The sequence below is a fragment of the Equus caballus genome, chromosome 8 (assembly GCF_041296265.1).
Source record: "Equus caballus isolate H_3958 breed thoroughbred chromosome 8, TB-T2T, whole genome shotgun sequence".
NCBI classification, from domain to species: Eukaryota; Metazoa; Chordata; class Mammalia; order Perissodactyla; family Equidae; genus Equus; species Equus caballus.
In genome coordinates, this window is record NC_091691.1 from 15,613,927 (window position 1) to 15,635,371 (window position 21,445).

Below are 21,445 nucleotides of genomic sequence, written 5' to 3' on the forward strand. Positions count from 1 at the left end.
TCATAAGAAAGCTGGAGTGACTATATTAATAGCAGATAAAGTAGACTTCAAAACAAAGACCCTAACAGAGATATTTCACAATGATAGAAGGGGCAATTCATCGTGAAGATATAACAATTTTAAGTCTGTGTTAACCTAATCACAGAGCTTCAAATACGTGAAGCAAAAACGGATAGCATTAAAGGGAGAAGTAGACAAACCCACAATCATAACCAGAGATTTTAACACCTCTCTCAATAGTTAACACAAAAAATCAACTACTAGACAAAAAAATCAGTAAGGACATAGAATATTTGAACAACATATTCAACCACCTTGACTAAAGTGACATTTACAGAAAATGATACTCCAAAGTAATAGAATGCAAATTCTTTTCAAATGCACATAGCGTATTCACCAAAATAAGCCATATGCTGTGCCATAAGCAGGCTTTAAAAATTTTCAGAAGATTGAACTCTTACAGAATATATTCTCCAACCACAGCAGAATTAAATTAGAAATCAAAAACAGTAAGACATCTTGGAAAGCCCCAAATGCTTGGAAATTAAATAACACACTTCTAAAAAAAACATAGTAGACGTAAATAAGTTGAAAACTTATGTCCACACAAAAACCTGCAAACGAATGTTAATAGTTACTTTATTCATGCTTGCCAAAGCCTGGAAGCATCCAAGACATCCTTCAATAGGTGAATGGACAAACAAACTCTAGTACATTCATACAATGGAATATTATTCAGTGATACAAAGAAATGAGCTATCAAGCTACGAAAAGACATGGAGAAATCTTACAAGCACATTGTGAAGTGAAAAAGGCCAATCTGAAAAGGCTACATACTGTATGATTCCAACTATATGATATTCTGGAAAAGGCAAACCTATGGAGACAGCAAAAGGATCAGTGGTTGCCAGGGCTTTTCAGGGAAGGAGGGATGAGTAGGTGCGAGCACTGGGGATTTTTAGAGCAGAGAAACTATTCTGTATGACACTGTAATGGTGCGTACATAGCATACACTTGTCAAAACCCATAGAACTGTAAAACACAAAGAGTGAAACCTAACATAAACTATGGACTTCAGTTAATAAAGGTACCATTGGCTCACCAATTGTAAAAAATGTACCACACTCATGCGAAATGTGAATAACAAGGGAAACTGTCTGGGGGAGAGGAAGTATATGGGACCTCTCCTCTGTACTTTCCCATCAATTTTTCTGTAAACCTAAAACTGCTCTAAAAAAAAAGATATGTTTTTAAAAATCCATGATCAAACACTGTAAGTGACCTGATGCCTAACAAGCTCAGCATATACCTTACTTCTGACCTCTGTCTTCCCTTAATGTCTCTAACAGAGATTTCTCTGCCCTTAATGATTCTCTTTCTTGGTGGGGGAGAGGGTTGTAGGGGATGGGAGGGGATGCTGAATATGATCATAGAAAGGATCATGGGAATAGCAGGCGAAACCAGTTGTTCTGAAACCTGTTTCGCCTTCTCACTCACTCAGCCATTCATTCCACAACCTTTGAGCTTCTACTCTGAGCTAAGGGCTGCACTGGGCGCTGAAGAGGTAACTGGCAACAAGCCACAGTCCCTTCCCACAAGGCGTTCACCGTGCAGAATGACAAGAGTACAGGCAGTGACAGTTCACTGTGCTAAGCATTAAAGACACGGGTAAATTCAAGGGTCTGTGGGAGTACGGGGGAGGAGTATTTAACCCAGCCTAGGTTTGGTGCAGACTTCCTGGAAGAGGTGACATAGAAGCCAAGTCTCAAAATTAAGAGCCAGCAGTTAAGAAGCAATGGGAATGCCTCCTGGGCTAGGTCAGAGATCTGGAAGCAAAAGAGAACATAGCCCATTAGGAAGCTGCAAGTAGTTCACTGTGGAATGTAAATAAAATGCGTGTGTGTGTGTGTGTGTGTGTGTGTATTGGGGGAGTGGAGGATAGAGGTGAGAAATGGGCTGGAGAGGCAGGCGAGGACTGGTCAGACCTGAGCCTTTGACCCTCTCAGCAGCAGTGCCTACGCAACCCAGCCAGACCTGGCAATGCTTGCTCTCCGGAGTCTGTGCCTAAGGCAGATGACGCGTCCTGGGGAGACTCACCAAGTCCCCTTTGAACACACTTGGTAGAAGGAGTGATCCTATAATTACCGTGGTGATAATTAGAGGAACTTCCATTGCCTCTTTCAACAAACATTGCACAAGCTGCGGCCGTCTCACCTGTGGGGGTGGAGGGGAGCCAGGCACCGCTCCTGGGGGGAGCCAATGCCTGCATCTCCTGCCAAGCACACCTGACTCCCCGGCTGAGGCCCAGAGGTGCCATAGATACACCTGGGACTGCTCCAGCTTGGAGCTGAGTACTGCTGGCAGAGGGACTGAAAGTCACTCCCTGAGTGACCCAGGCTGGGCAGCCTCCAGCCAACTCACAGGCTTCAGATTTATTTCAGTCCAGCCTTCTCAGGGGACCTCAAGCCTGCAGAACTCCTGACCAGGACCTGGAGGTGCCTTCTACTTTTGGGCAATCTTAACCTGAGATGCTCAAGCCACCAGTCCCTGGGTCACGCTTCATCTTCCTGGGACCACGTACACAGGGTTTCCCTGGCCTGCACACCCTCCCAGCCCTGTCAGAGGCTCTTTGGCTTCTTCCATAGTCTGCATTCACATGTTTTCTCAAGAGACACTTTGAGGGCCTCCGGTTTAGAGGGAGAAAAGAAAACCTGTCTTCTCATTTCTGACCCCATACTTTCAACCAGACCCCTTCTCTCTCCTTTTGTCCGCCAGATTTTTCTTGGTGCAAAGAATGGTCCTCTTCCTTCTGGGAAGGCCTTGGCCTGTTTCATCCACCCAACACCACTTTTCACTGGCTTTGCCTTCTATGATTCACTGGGAACTAAAGCCCAAGTGACTTGCCCAGGGGCTCAGTGTGTCTTTTTGTTTCACTAGCGACATGTCTGGTCTGTTTTGTTCTTAGCTCTCCAGAGAGGGAGCTTCTGCATTTCCCAAAGCCACTTGTTGCCAATGGCTTCTGGCCTTTCCCATGGGGCCTGAAACCTCACTCATGCCCTTTCGAGACTCAGAATGACTTTGTGTCATGTTCAAGGGCACTGTTGGTATTCTGTAAAAGCAGCTGGCAAAGTTGTAAGAGATGGATGTTAAGGCTCTTTGCCTTCCCATCTCCCCATGATATCCCCACATCCAGTGCAATTTATGACTGGGCAGATATTCGCAGGCTGGTATCTCTCTCTGAATGGTCAGATGAGGGTCCCCAGTGCTTTGGTAATTTATTTCTAGGGGCCCTGCCTCAAATCCTCTCTTGGACCTTGATCTTATCACCTGGCCCTTTCCCAGGGCTCTCTGGTGAAGCTTCAGGAAACACGTTGAACCTGACTGGTCCTGGCACCTGGCAGTGGGGGAAGGAGGAAGAAGGCGAGCTTGCTTCTGACGGAAAAATGTACTTGGCTTTCTCATTAAAGGGTTCCCCTTGGGGAACAGGCAAGTGGCAGATGTATGGGCAATGGCCAACTGATGCATTTGGAGATAGATTCAGGGTGTGGTGTTTCCGGTAAGCCTGGGCAGGCCCTGGGAAACTGGAGCAGAGCTAGATCCCGGCCTGAAATTGGGCAACCTGCAGAAGAGCTTGAGTATGCTGGTTTCAGGTGTGTGAGCTCTGCTCCCTGAGGAGTTTGGGGATCCAAGGGGTAGTATGTCAGCTGCCCAGGCATGTTTCTAAAACTTGGAACTGCACTGATCACTTTCATTCATAAACATAGTACCAGGCAAGGAGGTTTAGCTAGGCCCTTGGAAGTCTGGCCTCAGTGCACCTTTTCCGTCTCTTCTTTCAACATTCAGCACAAACCATCCATCCCACCCCTGGATCCAAGCTCACTCCGAACCGTCACCTCTTTGGGCCTCACTCCCTGTCATTCTCTCTTGCTAGAACACCTTTTGTCCTGGTAAGCCCCTCACTGTTTCAGACCACCTCATCCACTCGTGGAGAAGCATTCCCCAAAGCCCTGGGGTTCAATTCATCTCCCCCTCTTCTCTCCCCTAAGCTCCAGATTCACTCTGTTGGCCTCTGGTCTAATTCTATCATCGTTACTTTGGCGCCTCCAGTATTCCAGATGAGCTGTTCCCTGAGCCTTCTGCTCTTGCATTGCCAGCTCTTCCTCATCCTCCTCAGCGCGGCCTTCCTTGACCACCCTATCTAAAGTAGCCCACACTCCTACACACCCTCTGTCCCATTTACCTTGTGTTATCATCTTCCTAAAACTTAGCAGCATCTGAAATTATCTTATTTGTCGGTTTGGACCATGTCTCTTCCACTGGAATGTAAGCTCTCTGAGGGCAGAGATGCAGCTGATGAGTTGATACATAGTTGGCACCCCATAGATATCTGTTGATTGACCAAAGGCAGGCAAGTATGGGATGTTCGACTTTGCACCCCTGGACTTGGCAGCGAGCCTGGGCGCAATAAATGTTAGTTGCGTGGACTACGTGCTAAATGAATGAATGAATGAACCAAGGAACGTACGAATGCAGGGATGCAGCGCTCTGCCTGCGGACCCACAGGATGACTGACAGTTGGGGACCCGTGGCCACACGCTGTTGATTGACGGTTGACAGGTGAGTGGCAGCCAACAGACGTTCATCGGGGCTCCCGATTGGCTGGCTGCAGCAGCCCTTGCAAAAGAGGTAGGGGAGGGAACCCGAGGCGACCGCTCCGCGTGGGAAGGGGGCGGCCCCAGGCGGCGGGAGGCGGCCCAACCGCCAGAAGCCCAGCGAGCAACAGCCGCCTCGAACCGACGAACCCACAGCTCCGCGCATGTGCCCGGCGCGAGGGGCGGGGCGCGCGCGTCACGTGAGCGTGTTTTGTGCACGTGACCCGCGCCGGGCCAAGGCTCGCCCCCGCCCCCTCCTGCCTCCCCTCGGCGGGTGTGAGCCGAGCGGCCTCACCTCACCGCCTAGCGCCCCCCTCAGCTGCCGCCGCCGCCGCCGCCTCCACCCGCCAGCCATGTCCCCCGGCCGCCGCCGCCGCCGCCCGAGCGCCGCGCTCCCGCGGCCCAGCGCGCAGTGAGCGCGGGGCCCTCTCGCCGTTCGCCCGCCCCGGGGCCCCCTTGTTCTCCGCGCCGCCGCCGCCGCCGCCATGTTGGGTTTAGAGCCGCAGCGGAGCCGCCGCCGCCGCCGCCGGTGAGGGAGGCCGAGAGCGGAGCCCGCCCCGCCCCGGGGCCCAGGGAGCGGGGCCGCCTCGGAGCCCGGCCTCTCCCCGCCAGCCGCCTCCCCGGCCGCCCGCCCGCCGTGCGTGCGAGCGAGCGAGCGCCGGGCCCCGGCCGCGCCTTCCGCTCCCGGCCCGAGCGAGCCCGCCGCCCGTGCGTTCCCCGCCGCCGCCGCCGCCGGGCCCGGCCGGAGCCTGCAGCGGAGCCCGCGGAGCCAGCGCCATGGCGGAGCAGACCTACTCGTGGTGAGTGCGGGGCTCCGGAGGCCGGGGCGCGGCGAGGGTGGGGGCCGGGGGAGCAGAGGAGGAGGAGGAACAGGTGCGCGGCGGGGGGGCGGCGGGTTGGGGGTGCACGCCCCCCTGGTCCCCGCCAGAGGGGGCGGCTGGCGCTCGGGGAAGGCGGTGGACGGCGGGGACCCGGCGTCCGAGAAGGGGGCTGGCGGAGGCGGCGGCGGCCGCGGCGGATGTCATCTGGTCTTGGGCGGAGCAGGTGATGGAGAAGGGGAGCATGACCCCGGCGGTGGGAAGCCCGCCGATGGGAAGTTGAATCCCACGGGCACCCCGGAACTGACTTGAGAGGGTGGCTCCTGGGCAGGAGGAATTGAAAGGGTGGAGAGAGGCGGGCCGGGGCAAAGGTGGGCCACTGGGCCGAGAGGAAGGTGGTGAGAACAGGTGATAAGAGGCCGAACTTGCAAGTTGTTTGAGAGGAGGAGCCGTCTCCACTGGGGCTGCTGCTTAGCACTGGCATGGGGAGTGAGGGAGAGTTGTTAAGGTGAGCAGAGGCCCAGCTGGGAGGGGAGGAGAACCGCGGAAGGAGAGGGTCTGGGGAACCACGGCGGGGAGTCCCTGGTGAAGAGGTTGGAGGGGGAGCCTGTTTGGAGAACCAAATTCCGGAAAGGAAGTCGTTGGTGACAGTGGGGCATGGGCAGAATCTTTGTAAGGGGTGATGCTCTGTTCTTCAGAATTTTAAGTGGCGTGGTGCCTTGGGGCAAATATGGAGATGTGGGATCTGCAAGTTAGATCCACTTTTATAGGACTTTTAAAGTTATTAAATAGCTTGTTAAGGACTGAAAAGCGTACTGTGTAGTTTATGGAGTGAGAGCATAGCTATCCTGAGAAGGAGGGCCGAGGTTTGGGGAAAGGGGGATGAGAGGCCTCCCTTTAGCGTGCGTGCATAGGTGGAGTATTTGCAGGAGGAGTTGAAAGCGTGATGATAATATCCGCGAAGAGTGGAAATGGGATTGTGGGGAGGAAGTAAGAGCTGGAGGGTGAGGAAGCAAGAAATGGATTGTAGGTGTGGGCATGGGAAGTCTGGTTGCAATCTAGACAATTGTTCGAAGATGGTTTACTCGTTGAAGCAGATGTGGTTTGGGACAGAACTGTAGGCTTTCTCTAAGAAAAGAGCGTAATGGAGTGGGAAAAGCATGGCATTTGGAGTTGGAGGACTTAGTTCGGAGGTCTGGTTCACCACTAACTTGCTTTATAACTAGACAAGATAGTAAGTTCTCCATTCTTTTTTCCTTACCTAGGAAATAGGGGAATTAACCTTTTTCATAGGCTATAATGATTAAATGAATAACTTCACAAAGCATGTGGCAAACACTAAAGAGCTGTATTTTGTTATATTATAATTATCTTAGGGACCCAGCAAAGCAGTGGGTAATATCTGAAAATGAATAATTTTATTTATTTATTTTTTGAGGAAGATTAGTCCTGAGCTAACATCTGCTGCCAATCCTTCTCTTTTTGCTGAGGAAGACTGGCCCTGAGCTAACATCCATGCCCATCTTCCTCTACTTTCTGTGCGGGACACCTACCACAGCATGGCTTGTCAAGCGATGCCATGTCCGCACCTGGGATCCGGCTGGTGAACCCCAGGCCACCGAAGCAGAATGTGCGAACTTAACCGATGCGCCACCGGGCCGGCCCATGAAAATGAATGATTTTAAGTAGAAAGCTTTCACTGAGTGGATGATTGGTGGTGGTTGGGGTTATGATAAGTCAGGAATTCACTGTGTCTTCTCATAGGGATAGAGGATTGGCGATTGAAGATGATAATTCAGAAGAGAGCTTCAGTGATGTATATACAATCTCAAAAAGAAAAGCGAGAGATTAAAAGAAAGTAATGCTAAAGGAAGAATTAAAATCTTGGTGAACAGTTGTGACTGCATGTGTTCTTTTTTTTTTTTTTAAGATTTTATTTTTCCTTTTTCTCCCCAAAGCCGCCCGGTACATAGTTGTGGGTCCTTCTAGTTGTGGCATGTGGGATGCCGCCTCAGTGTGGCCTGATGAGCAGTGCTGTGTCTGCACCCAGGATCCGAACCGGCAAAACCCTGGGCCGCCTGAGCGGAGCACGTGACCTTAACCACTTGGCCGTGGGGCTGGCCCATATATGTGTATTTTTAAAAAGGTTAAAACTCGTTTGATAGTTCTGAGCAACAGTGAACTGCCTCTTACTGGCAGGTGATATGGAACAAAGCTGACAGAGGTTTCTCATGGACAGAGTAAGAAGTGAAGGTAGAGGCGCTGTTGTCCTACCTTGTGCTGACTAACTCATCTTAACGCTGGCCCAGCTGAGAGGCCTGATAGCTGCTCTGCTGTTTTTACTGTCCTGTATAGAGGCCATGGATGATTGAAAGAGTAAACACAGTGGCCAAGAAATGGGGTAAATGAGAGTGTTTTACCAGGTAGGTTGGCCACACAGGTGTGTGATACTGGATGGCTCTACTAGTTAAGGGGGGATCATTTTGTCAAGTTCCAACAGTTTACAAGATTTACTCTACTAAAATACCTCCTTCGGTCTCAGCTCCATTTTCAGGCTGCCCTCTGTGTCCGCAGGTTCTGCATCCATGGATTCACCCATGGATTGAAAGGCCTACGGTGGTTGCATCTATACTGAACATGTACCGACTTTTTTGGGTCATTATTCCCTGAACAATACAGTAAACAACTACTTACGTAGCGTTTACATCGTATCAGGTATTATAAGTAATCTAGAGGTGATTTAAAGTCTATGGGAAGACATGCCCAGGTTATGTGCAAGTACTACACCAGTATATGTAAGGGATTTGAGCGTCCATGAATTTTGGTATGAATTTTGGAGGGGAGGGCGGGAACCAGTCCCCCACAGATAATGAGGGACGACTGTATTTGCTTTACAGGCAAAGAAGCTTCTTGAAGTCAGACTGCTTAGCCCCTCAGTTTAGCATGTTTTGAGATAGAGAAAGCTTTTACATCATCTTGAGAGAATGACATATGAGGGGAGAGGATTGAGAAACCAGGCAGCTTTCTAGTTCTTCCTGAGTCAACCGGGTAATAACGTAAAGAACTATCCGTGTGGCATATCATATACGCTCATTTAATCCTCACAAGTGTCTGAGGTAGGTTATCTTCCCCTGTTTTATGGAGGAGGAAACTGGCTCAGGCGGCCAAGTGATTTGTCCAAGATACTTCATCTGTGGTGATGCTTTATTTTGTTTGACCTGAATTCTCGCATCATTTTATTCACTCTCATTGAAGTATAAATATGGAAGAGGTGTTCCAAAAGTACATGTCAACTGAGTTTTGGGTTATCTATCATTTTGCAGTGTCTTTGTCACCGTTCCCTTGGTTTGTGCAAACAATCAAGATTTGATTTGTTTTTTTTTAAATAGACTTGCACTTTATTTGTATGTGGCCTTTAGGAACATCAACGTTGAAGAGACTACAGTGGCAGTATAGATTTGTCTGAGGAAGGAGTCAGTGAAGAATGTAGAAGCATATGAAAATAGGTCCCTTTAGGATTTTCATAGAATATGTGTAAATTATAAAACAAGATTGGCTATGAGTTGATAATTATGGAAGCTCTGATGAGTACATGGAGGTTTATTATTTTATTCTGTATACTTTTATCTTTTCGAACTTTTTTTTTTTTTTGAGGAAGATTAGCCCTGAGCTAACATGTTCCGCCAATCCTCCTCTCTTTTCTGAGGAAGACTGGCCCTGAGCTAACGTCTGTGCCCATCTTCCTCTTCTTTATATGTGGGACGCCTGCCACAGCACGGCTTGCCAAGTGGTGCCATGTCTGCACCTGAGATCTGAACTGGTGAACCCCGGGCCGCCAAAGCGGAACATGTGAACCCAACTGCTGTGCCACCAGGCTGGCCCCTCTGTATACTTTTACATCTTTAATTTTTTCCTGATAAAAAACCCTTATATGTAAGTTCAAGCTCTTCTCTGGTTTCTTGTGCTTGCTTTCTTCCTAGCAAAGTATGTCAAAATCCTGTTACCCAAGGGTCCAGCTCACATTCCACCTAGCTGTGAAGCGTTTTCTGACCACCCCAGTTGAAAGTGATCTCTTTATTTCTGATACTTGTAGTTCTGTTTGCGTCCCTCTCCTTCACTTTTCATGTGTGAATACCTCATCTCACTAGATTATTGTAAGCTCCTTGAGGTTAAGGATGCTATTACACTGCCCTGTGTCCTCTCATAGTGCCTAGCTCATTGTCTTGCCCATAGCTCCTGCTTAGTAAATACTGAGTGATTGAATATGACACATTTGCAGGGTGGTTCATCCTTTGTTGAAAGAACATTAAATGTAAGGGGAAACTACAGATAGATGAGTGTTTGTAATCCATATACTTATAAAAGAGATCTTTGGGTAACTTAGTTTTCTGGTGTCTCAGTGCCTGGAAGAATGAGGAATGCTATCCCTTAATAAAGTTTTAAATAAAAGCTCTTGACAGAAGAAATTAAAATAATTGGTAGTAACACCATAAACTTTATCACAATTTAACCACAAGTTTCTGCTTGTATCCTTTTTATTCATAAACACTGAGGAGGTAAAAGAACGCATGTGACAACACAAATTGAAGGTGCTAGACTTTTATTTATTTGAGAAAAACACCTGTTCACTGTATATTTATGAGCAGATTTAGTGTAAGTTCTTTGAGCAACAGGAACTTGTCTTTTAATGGAGTCAGTGAGTAATTGTATATAACTGAACTTGAATCTTGGTAAAAATTACCTGTGTGTTAGGGTTGATGTTGGTGTAGAGGGAAAAGAAAGTCAGTCTGTGTGAACCTCATTCACATGAATTTTGTTACCAAAGTAGTATCATCATAATTTATTGTGTGTTTTCTGTGTGCTAGGGCTTTATAAGCACTGCTGAGTAAGGAAACTGAAGCTCGAAAAGTTTAAGTAACTTGCCCAAAGATATAAGTGGTAAAGGGTTCAAAATCAAGACTGTTGGACACCAAGATTCTGACGTTGAATCTGTCTATTTCCATTTTCACAGTCACTACTACAAGCCAACCCTGTTTTGCATGAGTTCCCTATTAGCCTCCTCAGTGGGTTCCCTCCATTCTCCACAGAATGGCTATTCTTCTGAGTGACCTTTTTTTTTTTTTTTGAAAGATTGGAACCTGAGCTAACATTGCTTGCCAGTCATCATCATCTCTTTTTCTTCTTCTCCCCAAAGCCCCCCAGTACATAGCTGTGTATTCTAGTTGTAGGTCCTTATAGTTTTGCTATGTGGGACGCTGCCTTAGCATGGCTTAGTGAGTGGTGCTAGGTCTGGGCTCAGGATCTGAACCGGTGAAACCCTGGGCCGCTGAAGCCAAGCACCCGAACTTAACCATTCGGCCACAGGGCTGGTCCCCTGAGTGACCTTCTAACAATCTTAACTCAGATCATGTCAGTCCTCTGCTTTGAACTCTTCAGTGGCTTTTGGCCACACTTAGAATAAAATCCAAATTCTTTGATATGGCTCTTCGTGGTCTCATTGTGTTTCTTAGGGATGACATACAATAAACAAACTAAAAATTACACAGGGGTAAGAGTCTTTATATTTTGGTACTGTGTCCACTGCCTGGCGTATAATAAGTTGTTGGTAAATACTTACTGAACAAATGGATGAGAATGCTTCCTCCTGGGCTACCTATCTTAAGATCTAATGTAAGGCCTGCATTATACTGAGGTGATACATTGTTGTGATAATGGACATTATCCTGTCAGGTATTTGTAAATAGTACTAAACCTGAGAATGAAAATGCAGATCTCTGGAACTAAAGGAAGGCACTTCTACTTTTGGATTACTGTTGTCTATCCTTGTATCTGTTGTGATCATATCTGGTTGTATTTTGTAATCATTGCATCTGCTGAAAGTTTTTCAGAGAAACTGTTTAGTTGAAAATCTGCGTCTAGCGTTATAGACTTTAGATTTGCTCATTTTTGAAATAGGTTTTGCCTGTAAAGTGCTATAATAATGTTTTGGTGATATGTGATTCAAACCAAATTAACCAAAGCTAAGATCGTTTTTCTCAATGTTTCTTATAAAGCCTTTGAGGGTAAAAAAAAAAAAAGCTGGGGAGTTTATAACCTTATCAGCTTGTAATTCATCAAGTAGTACTATGAATTAAAATGCCTAATATTCATGCATTTCTCAAAATAGATTTCTGTGTGATCATTTATTTTAGGGATGACAAATGCCGTTGAATTGAGGTGTTATATAGTTCTATAAAATTGTATTTTATTTCAACATTAATAATTTATTTAGTTTTCATCATTCTTACTCTGTTTCATCAAACCAGCTCATGAAAAATCAAGGGGCGTCCTGAGAAGAGAGAATCTAACCAAGGGCTGTTTTAGTTCACTATATTTGACATTGGAAGCTTTATGTGATTGCTGTCCCTGGCATTAGATCCATAAGTATAATTGGATTTTTAAAATTCTATAATTTCTGGATTTAATGGTTCCTTCTTAGGAGTTAAAGGAAAATATTGGTTTTAGTTGTGTGTATAAGTCAAGAAACATTTGCAACTTTGAGTTTCTATTGCGTATTTTCTAATCATCGCTAAGAGTTAGAGGGTGTCTAGAGGGGCTCCAGGTGATCAAATTCAATTTTTCAGGGAAAAATCTACAGTTAATCTCCATGGTCCTCACAGTGAATCGTTAGCTTTCACATTTTTCTGATGGATGTCACAAGAGCCACAGCTTAAAATAAAACAGACCCACTCATTTACTGTGATAAGACCAGATTGAGCCCCTAAGAAAAAGTTAGATTTGAAAATATTTTTAAGATATTAGACCAATGTATATGCCTAAACCTAATAGAGACCTAATAGGCAATCCTATTTCTTGGTTTATAGGGTTCACCCTAACTCGGTAGGTAAACTTGATAACTTGATCTCTACTTTGGAGTTCCAGTATTGATAATGAAGAACCACACTAAAGAATTTTTAAAAAGTGCATGAAAGTAGAGGTATGCCCTGGTTTGGTTTTTTTTTTTTGAGGAAGATTAGCCCTGAGCTAACATCCACCACCAATGCTCCTCTTTTTGCTGAGCAAGATTGTTCCTGAGCTAACATCTTTGCCAGTCTTCCTCTATTCTGTGTGGGATGCCAGGCATAGCATGGCTTGATAACTGGTGTGTAGATCCGTAACCAGGATCTGAACCAGCGAACTCTAGGCTGCTAAACCAGAGTGCGTGAACTTAACCGCTATGCCACTGGACCGGCCCCCTAGTTGTTTTTTTTTTTTTTAAGATTTTATTTTTTTCCTTTTTCTCCCCAAAACCCCCCGGTACATAGTTGTATATTCTTTGTTGTGGGTCCATCTAGTTGTGGCATGTGGGACGCCGCCTCAGCGTGGTCTGATGAGCAGTGCCATGTCCGCGCCCAGGATTCGAACCAACGAAACACTGGGCCGCCTGCAGCGGAGCGCGCGAACTTAACCACTCGGCCACGGGGCCAGCCCCCCCCCAGTTGTTTTTTTTACCTGTTTGTGAATTATATTGAGTATAAGTGGTCACTCAAAAAATATTCAATTCTGTCATTGCCACTCATTAAATTTTCATTTGAAATCCTAAGATGAGGATTTAATTCTGTTCTGGTTTCTTTGAATCAGGAGATCTTTAGTTTGAGGGTGATTTTCATCTCTGATTAGCTGTGACCTAGTCTTGTCTTAGACCCAGTGTTGTATTTTGTATAATGGTTATGCTTATCCTACTCCACAGGCTTGTTGTGAGGATTCAGTGAGATAATGTATGTGAAAATGCTTTGTAGATTGCTCAGTGCAATATAAAAGCAAGTTATTTGTTCTCTGCATTGTTAGACCCAGATAGGTTCCAGATAGAGTTCCTTACTACAGAAATGACTTTTCTCGTTTCACAATTTAACTGTCATTTAAACTTTAAGATGTCCGTTCTAGTGAGAATTCTCTTGAGATGTCCAAATAGTACCATATAAAAAGAAATAGAAATAATAGTTTGCAAAATGTCATTGGTTTATATTGTTGCCTTTGAAGTGTGTTATAAGGTCACCTCCTTAGTCACAAGTCTCATAGTCCATTGCTACATTACACAAAACAAGGAAGAAAAATCGTGAATTGAATAAAGGCTAAGTTTTTTTCGTAAGGTGGTTTTATTTTGGTCTTTTGAAGGCAGTTTCCCTCACAGTCTGCTCAAAGGAGGGAAGAGCCGTGGTGTGGATAATCCTAGTCTTTCTCTGGTTTTCTTTGGAATGCACAGGAAACTTTTCTACTCTAAAACGCCTGAGGAGGGGCTGTTAGCAGTTTCTTATCTACTTCCTTACTCCACACCAAATCAGCCAGGCACGCCCATTTCCCTTCATCTGAAGGCCTCAGATGGGCTTCACTCTTGACCTAAATAGGACATGTGTAGCAAAGTTTTGTCAGTTGTTTCTTCTACCTGGTTATACAGACGTTTTGACCTAAGTACCTTGCTTGACTTTGTTTTCTTGTTTCCTGGTCTTATATCTTAATTTTTGCCCCGAGTCTTGCTTGACCTTGCAAACTGGACTAAATCTTCAGGCCTTGCCTGACAAGGTTTAACTTTAAAACCTTTGACTGTATGCTCTGACTCAGTAACCGCTCAGAAATTTACATTCGTTTCTCAAAAATGCTTGCAGACATACTGCTGTTAGAAGTAAAAGTTAGTTTTAGAGGATGAATTCTCTTACTTATGCCATTGATTAGTGTAAGCACTAATACCTTAAAGATATTAAGGTCTACTACCTTAAAAATGTCTTCAAACATAGCGTTCATAGGGGCCCAGTCTAGTCTTATTATGGAAATGCCTCCTGGGACGACAGCTGGGCTAGCTAGATTTACTTAAAGATTGGAGATAAGGTCAGTTAAGCAAGAGGGAGAGTGTAGAGAGAACAGAATGGAAGACCAGAAGCTGAGGCTTGGGAAACTCAGAATTGAGAAATGAGAGGAAGAGGAGTCAAAAGAAGCTTTATCAAAGGTCGGATAATTAGGAAAGTGCAATGGGGATGAAAGAGAGGGCCCAGAGGATGTTTAGGGGCAGGAGTGTAAAAATCTACAGGCTTCAAAGAGAATGAAGAAGAAAACAGGCCATTGAATTTGCAAAAGGAAGACATTACTGAAAGTGCACTAATAAATAAAGATCAGAGTAGTGAGGGTGAAAGCCAACTTGGCGATGGGCAGTGAAGAAATACAGGCATCCTTTGGGGGCTAGCCGTTTGTTGAGAGATAAGATGTAAAAGACCTAAGGAAGGATGGCTGATACAGACGGCAGGGTCATAAAGGTCTTTTGTTTTTGTTTTATTTTTTAAATAAGGGAGAGAATTGTGGATTTGAAGCCAGGGAGAAGGAGAAATTGATCTTGGAAAGAGATGGTTTTTTACTGTAGTTTAAGTTAGAGCTTTCTACTTTTTTTTTTTTTTAATCTTGGAGTTCAGTTAGAAGTTGCACAGAGAACGTAATGGGGAATGAATGCTTGGTGTGCACATTTAGTCTGTTTCTTTTGTCTTTACACTGTCTGTAGTTCACATTGTATTGCATTGGATGTCCTAGGGTTTGTTTTTTTTTAATTGGCTACAGTGTAAAATCCAACCTCTTCAGTCTGACTTTCAAAACAGTCTGGCTTTGTAACCCTACTTGCCTATATTTTCTCTAAAATACTTGTTATTTCAGCCAAACTGGATTACTCACTGTTTCCCCTTTTATTTAAATTGACTCGAATACCTGGTTATACCTGGTTACCCTTTCTCCCAAGTCTCTAAATGTATAATTCCTACCCATCTTTCAGCCAGCCCTGGTGGTCTATTGATTAAGATTCGGTACTCTCACCACCACAGCTGGGTTTATTTCCCAGTCAGGGAACCATGTCACTCGTCTCTTGGTTGTCATACTGTGATGGCTATGTGTTGCTGTGGTGCTGAAAACTATACCACTGGTATTTCAGATACCAGCAGGGTATTTATCATTTATCCCCAGTCGTCGTCTTCAACTTGACCACAGACTGACTGCTACCAATTAATTTATACTTTTATCTCCCAAGCAGGCACTTGTTAAATACGTGACATATATTATTTTTTTTAAAGTGGAGAAGCTTTGCTTTGTTTTTTGTTTTTGTTTTGCAAATAGCAACAGTTTAGGGGAAAAAAATCAGTAACATGCTCAGATTAAAATACTTTGCAGGAAACGTCCCTTGAGGTATGAGGAGCTATAAGCTATATGGAAGCTAGTTTCTGAGCAGTTTAATGTTTTCTCTCTCTGTTGCTATTATATCAGAAATTCATATTTTTTGTATTTAAGCTTTTGTTTAAAAAGCTGAAAATGTTTTTTAAAATAGTAACTTAAGCTTGCCTTCATCTTTTCTGTTTCTAAAAGACTGTTTTCTCTTTTAACTCACTTCTTGTCTCTTGTTTAATAATTATTAATCAGAAAGGGCTATTTTAAAAAATCTCTTGTCCTGGCGTGTGCATATTTTAAATTTTGTGGATACAGCAGTGCCTCGGTCTAAGGTCAGAATTAAATAACCTAGTCATCTGAAATAGGCATTAACCAGAAGTTTGGGGGCTTAGGAGTTTATTTTTGTTTTTGAACCTTTGCATGCTGTGCATGGAGAAAATAACCTAAATCTAAGGATGATGTAGTAAGCTGGTATTCATGGATAGCAAAGGTTCTAAAAGCCGAGACTAAAGGTTATCAACCAACTTAGAAAAAAGGGACTTAGTAGAAGTAGGAGAGAACAGTGTAACAGCAGATGTGAAGCAAAGGCGACGGTTAGAGACTCAGACATCAGGAAGCTTCAGGGAGTGAGACCAATAACAAATTTTTAAAAGATTTGCCGCCTCTTCATTCCCATCTTTGTTCCTGGATGACCTTCTTTGTGTGCACTTAGTACACTGCACTTGCTTCTTTCAGTTGTTGATTTCCTTTTTCATCTGCTTGTCAAGTTTTTTGTTTTGTTTTGATTTTAAGATTGGCACCTGAGCTAACAACTGTTGCCAATCTTTTTTTGTTTTTCTGCTTCTTCTCCCCAAATCCCCTCAGTTCAAAGTTGTATATTTTAGTTGTGAGTCCTTGTAGTTGTGGCATATGGGATGCCGCCTCACCCTGGCCTGACAAGTGGTGCCATGTCCGTGCCCAGGACCCGAACCAGTGAAACCCTGGGCCACCGAAGCGGAGCACAGGAACTTAACCACTCGGCCACGGGGCTGGCCCCTGCTTGTAAAGTTTTGAGGACATGAATTATATTTTGTTCATGTCTTTATTGTCAGTTTTTTGGCACATAGTTTATTTAAATGTCTTATTCTGTATTGGATTAAAAATAATAATAACCCTAAAAAAGTAATATTAGGAAGCTAGAAGAGTATGTGATGTCTTAAATTGCTCTGAACCCTCACTTAAAGAGCTTGAAGGGACATGCGTCAAATATGGTGTGAGGTATGTAGATGACTCCCTTATGCTGAGTAAATGAAACTATATTATTCAAGGTGTTAGGCTGGACCTACCTTGATAATCACTGTTCAATCTATGAAACCTCTTCAAAATGCAGTGGGAGAATTGGTTACTGTATTGGTTAGCTATTGCCATGATAATACTACATAACAAGTTACCACAAAACTCAGTGGCTTAAAATAGCAATCAGTCTCCAGATTGGCTAGAGGCAGCTTTGCTTCTTGCCTCGTATCTGTGAGTCATCTAGTGGCTCTGCTTCATTTATGTTCATTTTGGGGCCCAGACTGAATGGGCAGCAGCTACCCAGGGAAGTTCTCATGACTGTGGGAGAAGCACAAGAGGGCAAGTGGAAACCTGCAAGACACCTTGAGGCTCAGGCTCAGAACTGGCACACTACCATCTCTGCTTCATTCTTTTGGCCAAAGCAAGTCATATGGTGGAAACCAAAGACAAGGAGCCACAAAACTGTATCTCGCCCCTTTTGTGAGAGCTGCTGCAAAATCACATGGCTAAGGAGTAGATTCAGGGAGGGGTGAAGAATCAGGGCCCCTAATGTCGTCAGCCACAGTTGAGGTTCCCTCTCCCCTTTCGTATGGCTAGTTATCACTTTTTCATTCTATTCTAAAATGAAGCATTTTATATCATCAGAGTTCATATAGGTCTCTTTCTGTAGCACTGTGGTTTTCATTCTAATGTTGTAAATTTTTTAAAGAGCTTTTGTGAGATAGAATTCACGTACCATACAATTCACTCATTTAAAGTATACAATCCATTGGTTGTTGGTACGTTCACAGAGTTGTGCAGCTATCACCACAATCAATTTTAGAACATGTTTTTTAATCTCAAAAGAAACTGTGTACTCATTAGCAATTACTCTCTTCCCGTCCCAGCCCCTGGCAGCCACTAATGTCCTTTTGGTTTCTGTGGATTTGCCTATTTCATGTAAGTGGAATAATACAATACAGTGTCTTTTGAATTCTTTCATTTAGCATAATGTCTTCAAGGTTCATCCTTGTAGCATGTATTAGTGTTTCGTTCCTTTTTATTGCTGAATAATATTCTACTGTATGTATGTACCACATTCTACTTATCCATTCATCATTTGATGGTTGTTTGGGTTGCTTTCAACTTTTTGTCTATTATGAATAATGCTGCTATGAACATTCTTGTAGAAGGTCTTGTGCAGATGAATGTTTACATTTTTCTTGGGTAAATACCTAAGAGTGGAATTGCTGGCTCATAGGATTTCTCTATGTTTAACATTTTAAGGAACTGCCAAACTGTTTTCCAAAACGGCTGCACCATTTTTCCTTCGCACCAGCAGTGTGTCAGGGTTCTGATTGCTCTACATCCTCAGCAGCATTTGTCCTTGTTCATCTTTTTTATTATAGCCATCCTAGTGGGTGTGAAGTGTTTTTTATTTGTGTAATGTCTATACTTAAGGGTTTATAGAGGGAAAAACCAGTGGTTTAAAATGTTAGATCTGTTTGTTCTTAACAGTGTAGAACCAAAGTTGAACCTCAGTTTTAGTCACTTAAAAATCTAGCATTGAGAAAAAAAATAGAATCTTTTGGCTCACAGATTTTTCTTCAGGTTACTCATTTCTTTTACATGCTAGAATCATTTAGGAAGAAATTAGCGTCAGATGATTGTTAAACTAGTTTCTTCCCTTTGGGTAAGTGAATGACCAAATTACTCTGGCAACCTGCTGCAGCATCCGAGTCCTGGTTTCATGACTGAAGGGTTGTTTTTTGGGGGGCAGCACGGGGGCGGGAGGAGGGAAGTTCTCCTTATCTCTTCTTTGTCGGGAAGGTAATCACCAGAGGAATTAGTTGTAAAATAGGACATTTTCTGGGGAAGTACTGTTCAATAAAATATGTGAGGCACATCTGTAATTTAAAGTTTTCTAGTAGCCACATTAAAAAGTAAAAAGGAACAAGTGAAATTAATTTTAATAATGTAGTTTAACCCAGTATGTTAAAAATATTTATCCTGTCATTGTATGTAATCATTACAAAAATTAACAAGATATTTTACATTTGGTACAAAGTCTTCTCAATTCAGACTAGCCACATTTCAAGAGCTCAGTGGCTACATGTGGCTAGCAGCTATTGTATCGAACAACACAATCCTGGAGGTCTAAGAGCTTATGATCTAGATTTCTGGTTGCATATACGATGATCTGTGTATCTTTAGGAAAACCAAATGAGGACTTGATCGGCCCATATTTCTGGTTCTTTGATTTTATGTTGTTACTGCATGGAAGAGGGTCTTTAGAGGGATGTAGAGAGGTAAGCTCCTTACAAGTCCATTTTTGGTTGTGAGTAGAGATTAGTTAGCAGGAGGAAGGAAAAAATTGGTTTCTCTTATCATTAAGGATGGTACTAGGTTCTATAGTTCTTAACAAATGAAAGAAATCTGTTGTAACTGCTACTGTTTGGTCATTATTCTAATTGTTCTCTGTGTTCAGGGTCTGCTTTGGCCTGTTTTTTTTTTTTTTTAAAGATTTAATTTTTTGCTTTTTCTCCCCAAAGCCCCCCTGTACATAGTTGTATATTCTTTGTTGTGGGTCCTTCTAGTTGTGGCATGTGGGATGCTGCCTCAGCGTGGTTTGATGAGCAGTGCCATGTCCGTGCCCAGGATTCAAACCAACGAAACACGGGGCTGCCTGTAGCGGAGCGCGCGAACTTAACCACTTGGCCACGGGGCCAGCCCCTGGCCTGTTCTTTATCAGTTATATACTGCTTGTACTGTTTGACCACATAGCTCACTTGGTTAGACAGACTAAGGTTGTAGATTTTATCTCTGTAATTAATGAATGACTTTGTGCCTGCTGGGGCTCCACTACGGTGACTAAAGCAGAACAAACATGCTCCTCTCTCTTCCCTGAGTTTACACTTGTGTTAGAGACTGCTGGTATTTGCTGGGTCAAATGCCGGCAAATGTAATTAAGACATCTTGGAGAGAAATTTCAGAGTAGGCCATAGTAAAGACTGTGTGTCCCAGTTAATCGTTTGATTACTAGAGGGACTGAATTTGGTCAAAAGTGTCTTAATATTTGAGTGTCTTTACTCATAGCTTTTTTGCATCCATTGAGATGATCATATGGTTTTTTATCTTGATATGGTAAATTACACTGATTGATTTTTGAATGTTAAACCAATCCCGCATTCCTGGGAGCATGATGTAATATGCTCTTTCTGTGTGGCAAGATGTGCTTTGCTCAAGTTTTGTTCCAGATTTTTGCATCTATTTTCACGAGGTATATTGACCTGTGATTCTCTTGTAATGTCTTTGGCTTTGATATCAGGGTAGTGCTGGTCTCGTTAAATGAGTTGGGAAGTGTTTCCTCCTCTTCTAGAAGAGTTTGTGTAGAATTGGTAATATTTCTTCCTTTAAATGGTTGATAGATCACCAGTGAAGGATCTGGGCCTGGAATTTTCTTTATAGAAAGATTGTTAGCTATTAATTAAATTTTGTTACCAGATACTGAGGTTTATTAATTTTATCTGTTTTCAAAGAATCACTTTTGGTTTTTATTGCTTTTTCTCTTGTGTTTTTCTTTCTGTCGTATTGATGTCTGCTCTTACATTATTTCCTTCCTTCTTGCATTTTATTTGCTTTTCTTTTTTCAGTTTCTCAAGGTGGAAGCTTAGATCATTGATTTGAAACCTTTCTTCTTTTTCCAAGATAAGCAGTTAAAGCTATAAATTTACTCCTAAGCACTTCTTATAGCTGAATTTATTCATCCCATAAATTTTGATCTTTTTAATTTTCATTCAAGTCAAAATATTTTAAAATTTCTCTTATAGTCTCCTTTGATTCATGGCTTATATATTTAGAAGTGTATCTTTCTATTAACTAGTTTAACTCTCTTATAGTTACAGAACATGCTTTGTATTATTTCAGTCCTTTTAAATTTGAAGGAGTTTTTGTTTGATTGGTTTTGGTGGTTTTTTTTTTCAGTGGTCCAGAGTATGGTCCATGTTGGTGAATGTTTTAGGTACACTTGAAAATAACGTGTATTTTGCTGTTGTTGAGTGAAATACTATATAATATCTGTTAGGTCAAGTTGCTTAGTAATGTTCAAATCCTTGCTGGGTGTGTGTTGTTTTCTTTTTTTGAAAGGTTGGCACCTGAGCTAACATCTGTTGCCAATCTTCTTCTTTTTCTTTTTTTTCCCTCCTCCTTCTCCCCAAAGCCCCTCAGTACATAGTTGTATACTCTAGTTGTAGGTCCTTCCAGTTCTGCTGTGTGGAACGCCACCTCAGCATGGCTTGATGAGTAGCACTAGGTCTGCGCCCAGGATCTGAAGCGGCAAACTCTGGGCTGCCGAAGCGGAGCAAACGAACTTAACCACTTGGCCACGGGGCCAGCCCTGCTGGTTATGTTTTTATTCTGTCAGTTACTGAGAAAGGTGTGTTGAAGTTTCCAACTTTAATTACTTTTTCTATTTCTCCCTTCAGTTCTGTGAGTATTGAAGCTCTATTATTAATTGTGTACATATTTAGGACTGTTACATCCTTTTGA

The 21,445-nt window shown here is 43.4% G+C and overlaps 1 protein-coding gene across 4 annotated transcripts in view; it reads left to right on the forward strand.

Moving 5' to 3' along the window:
- Nucleotides 1-4,880: 4,880 nt before the first annotated feature.
- SPPL3 (signal peptide peptidase like 3) overlaps nt 4,881-21,445 on the forward strand; it is a 122,398-nt gene continuing 105,833 nt past the window's right edge. Inside the window, exon 1 of one of the 4 annotated variants that reach the window (XM_023647020.2) lies at nt 4,881-5,452. In XM_023647020.2, coding sequence (XP_023502788.1) covers nt 5,430-5,452 — 23 coding nt within the window. In that variant the 5' untranslated portion in view covers nt 4,881-5,429. Of the gene's footprint in view, nt 5,453-5,528; nt 5,697-5,772; nt 5,979-21,445 lie in introns of those variants that run through there. The other 3 variants (XM_023647019.2, XM_023647018.2, XM_001488416.7) reach the window with 3 other exon arrangements.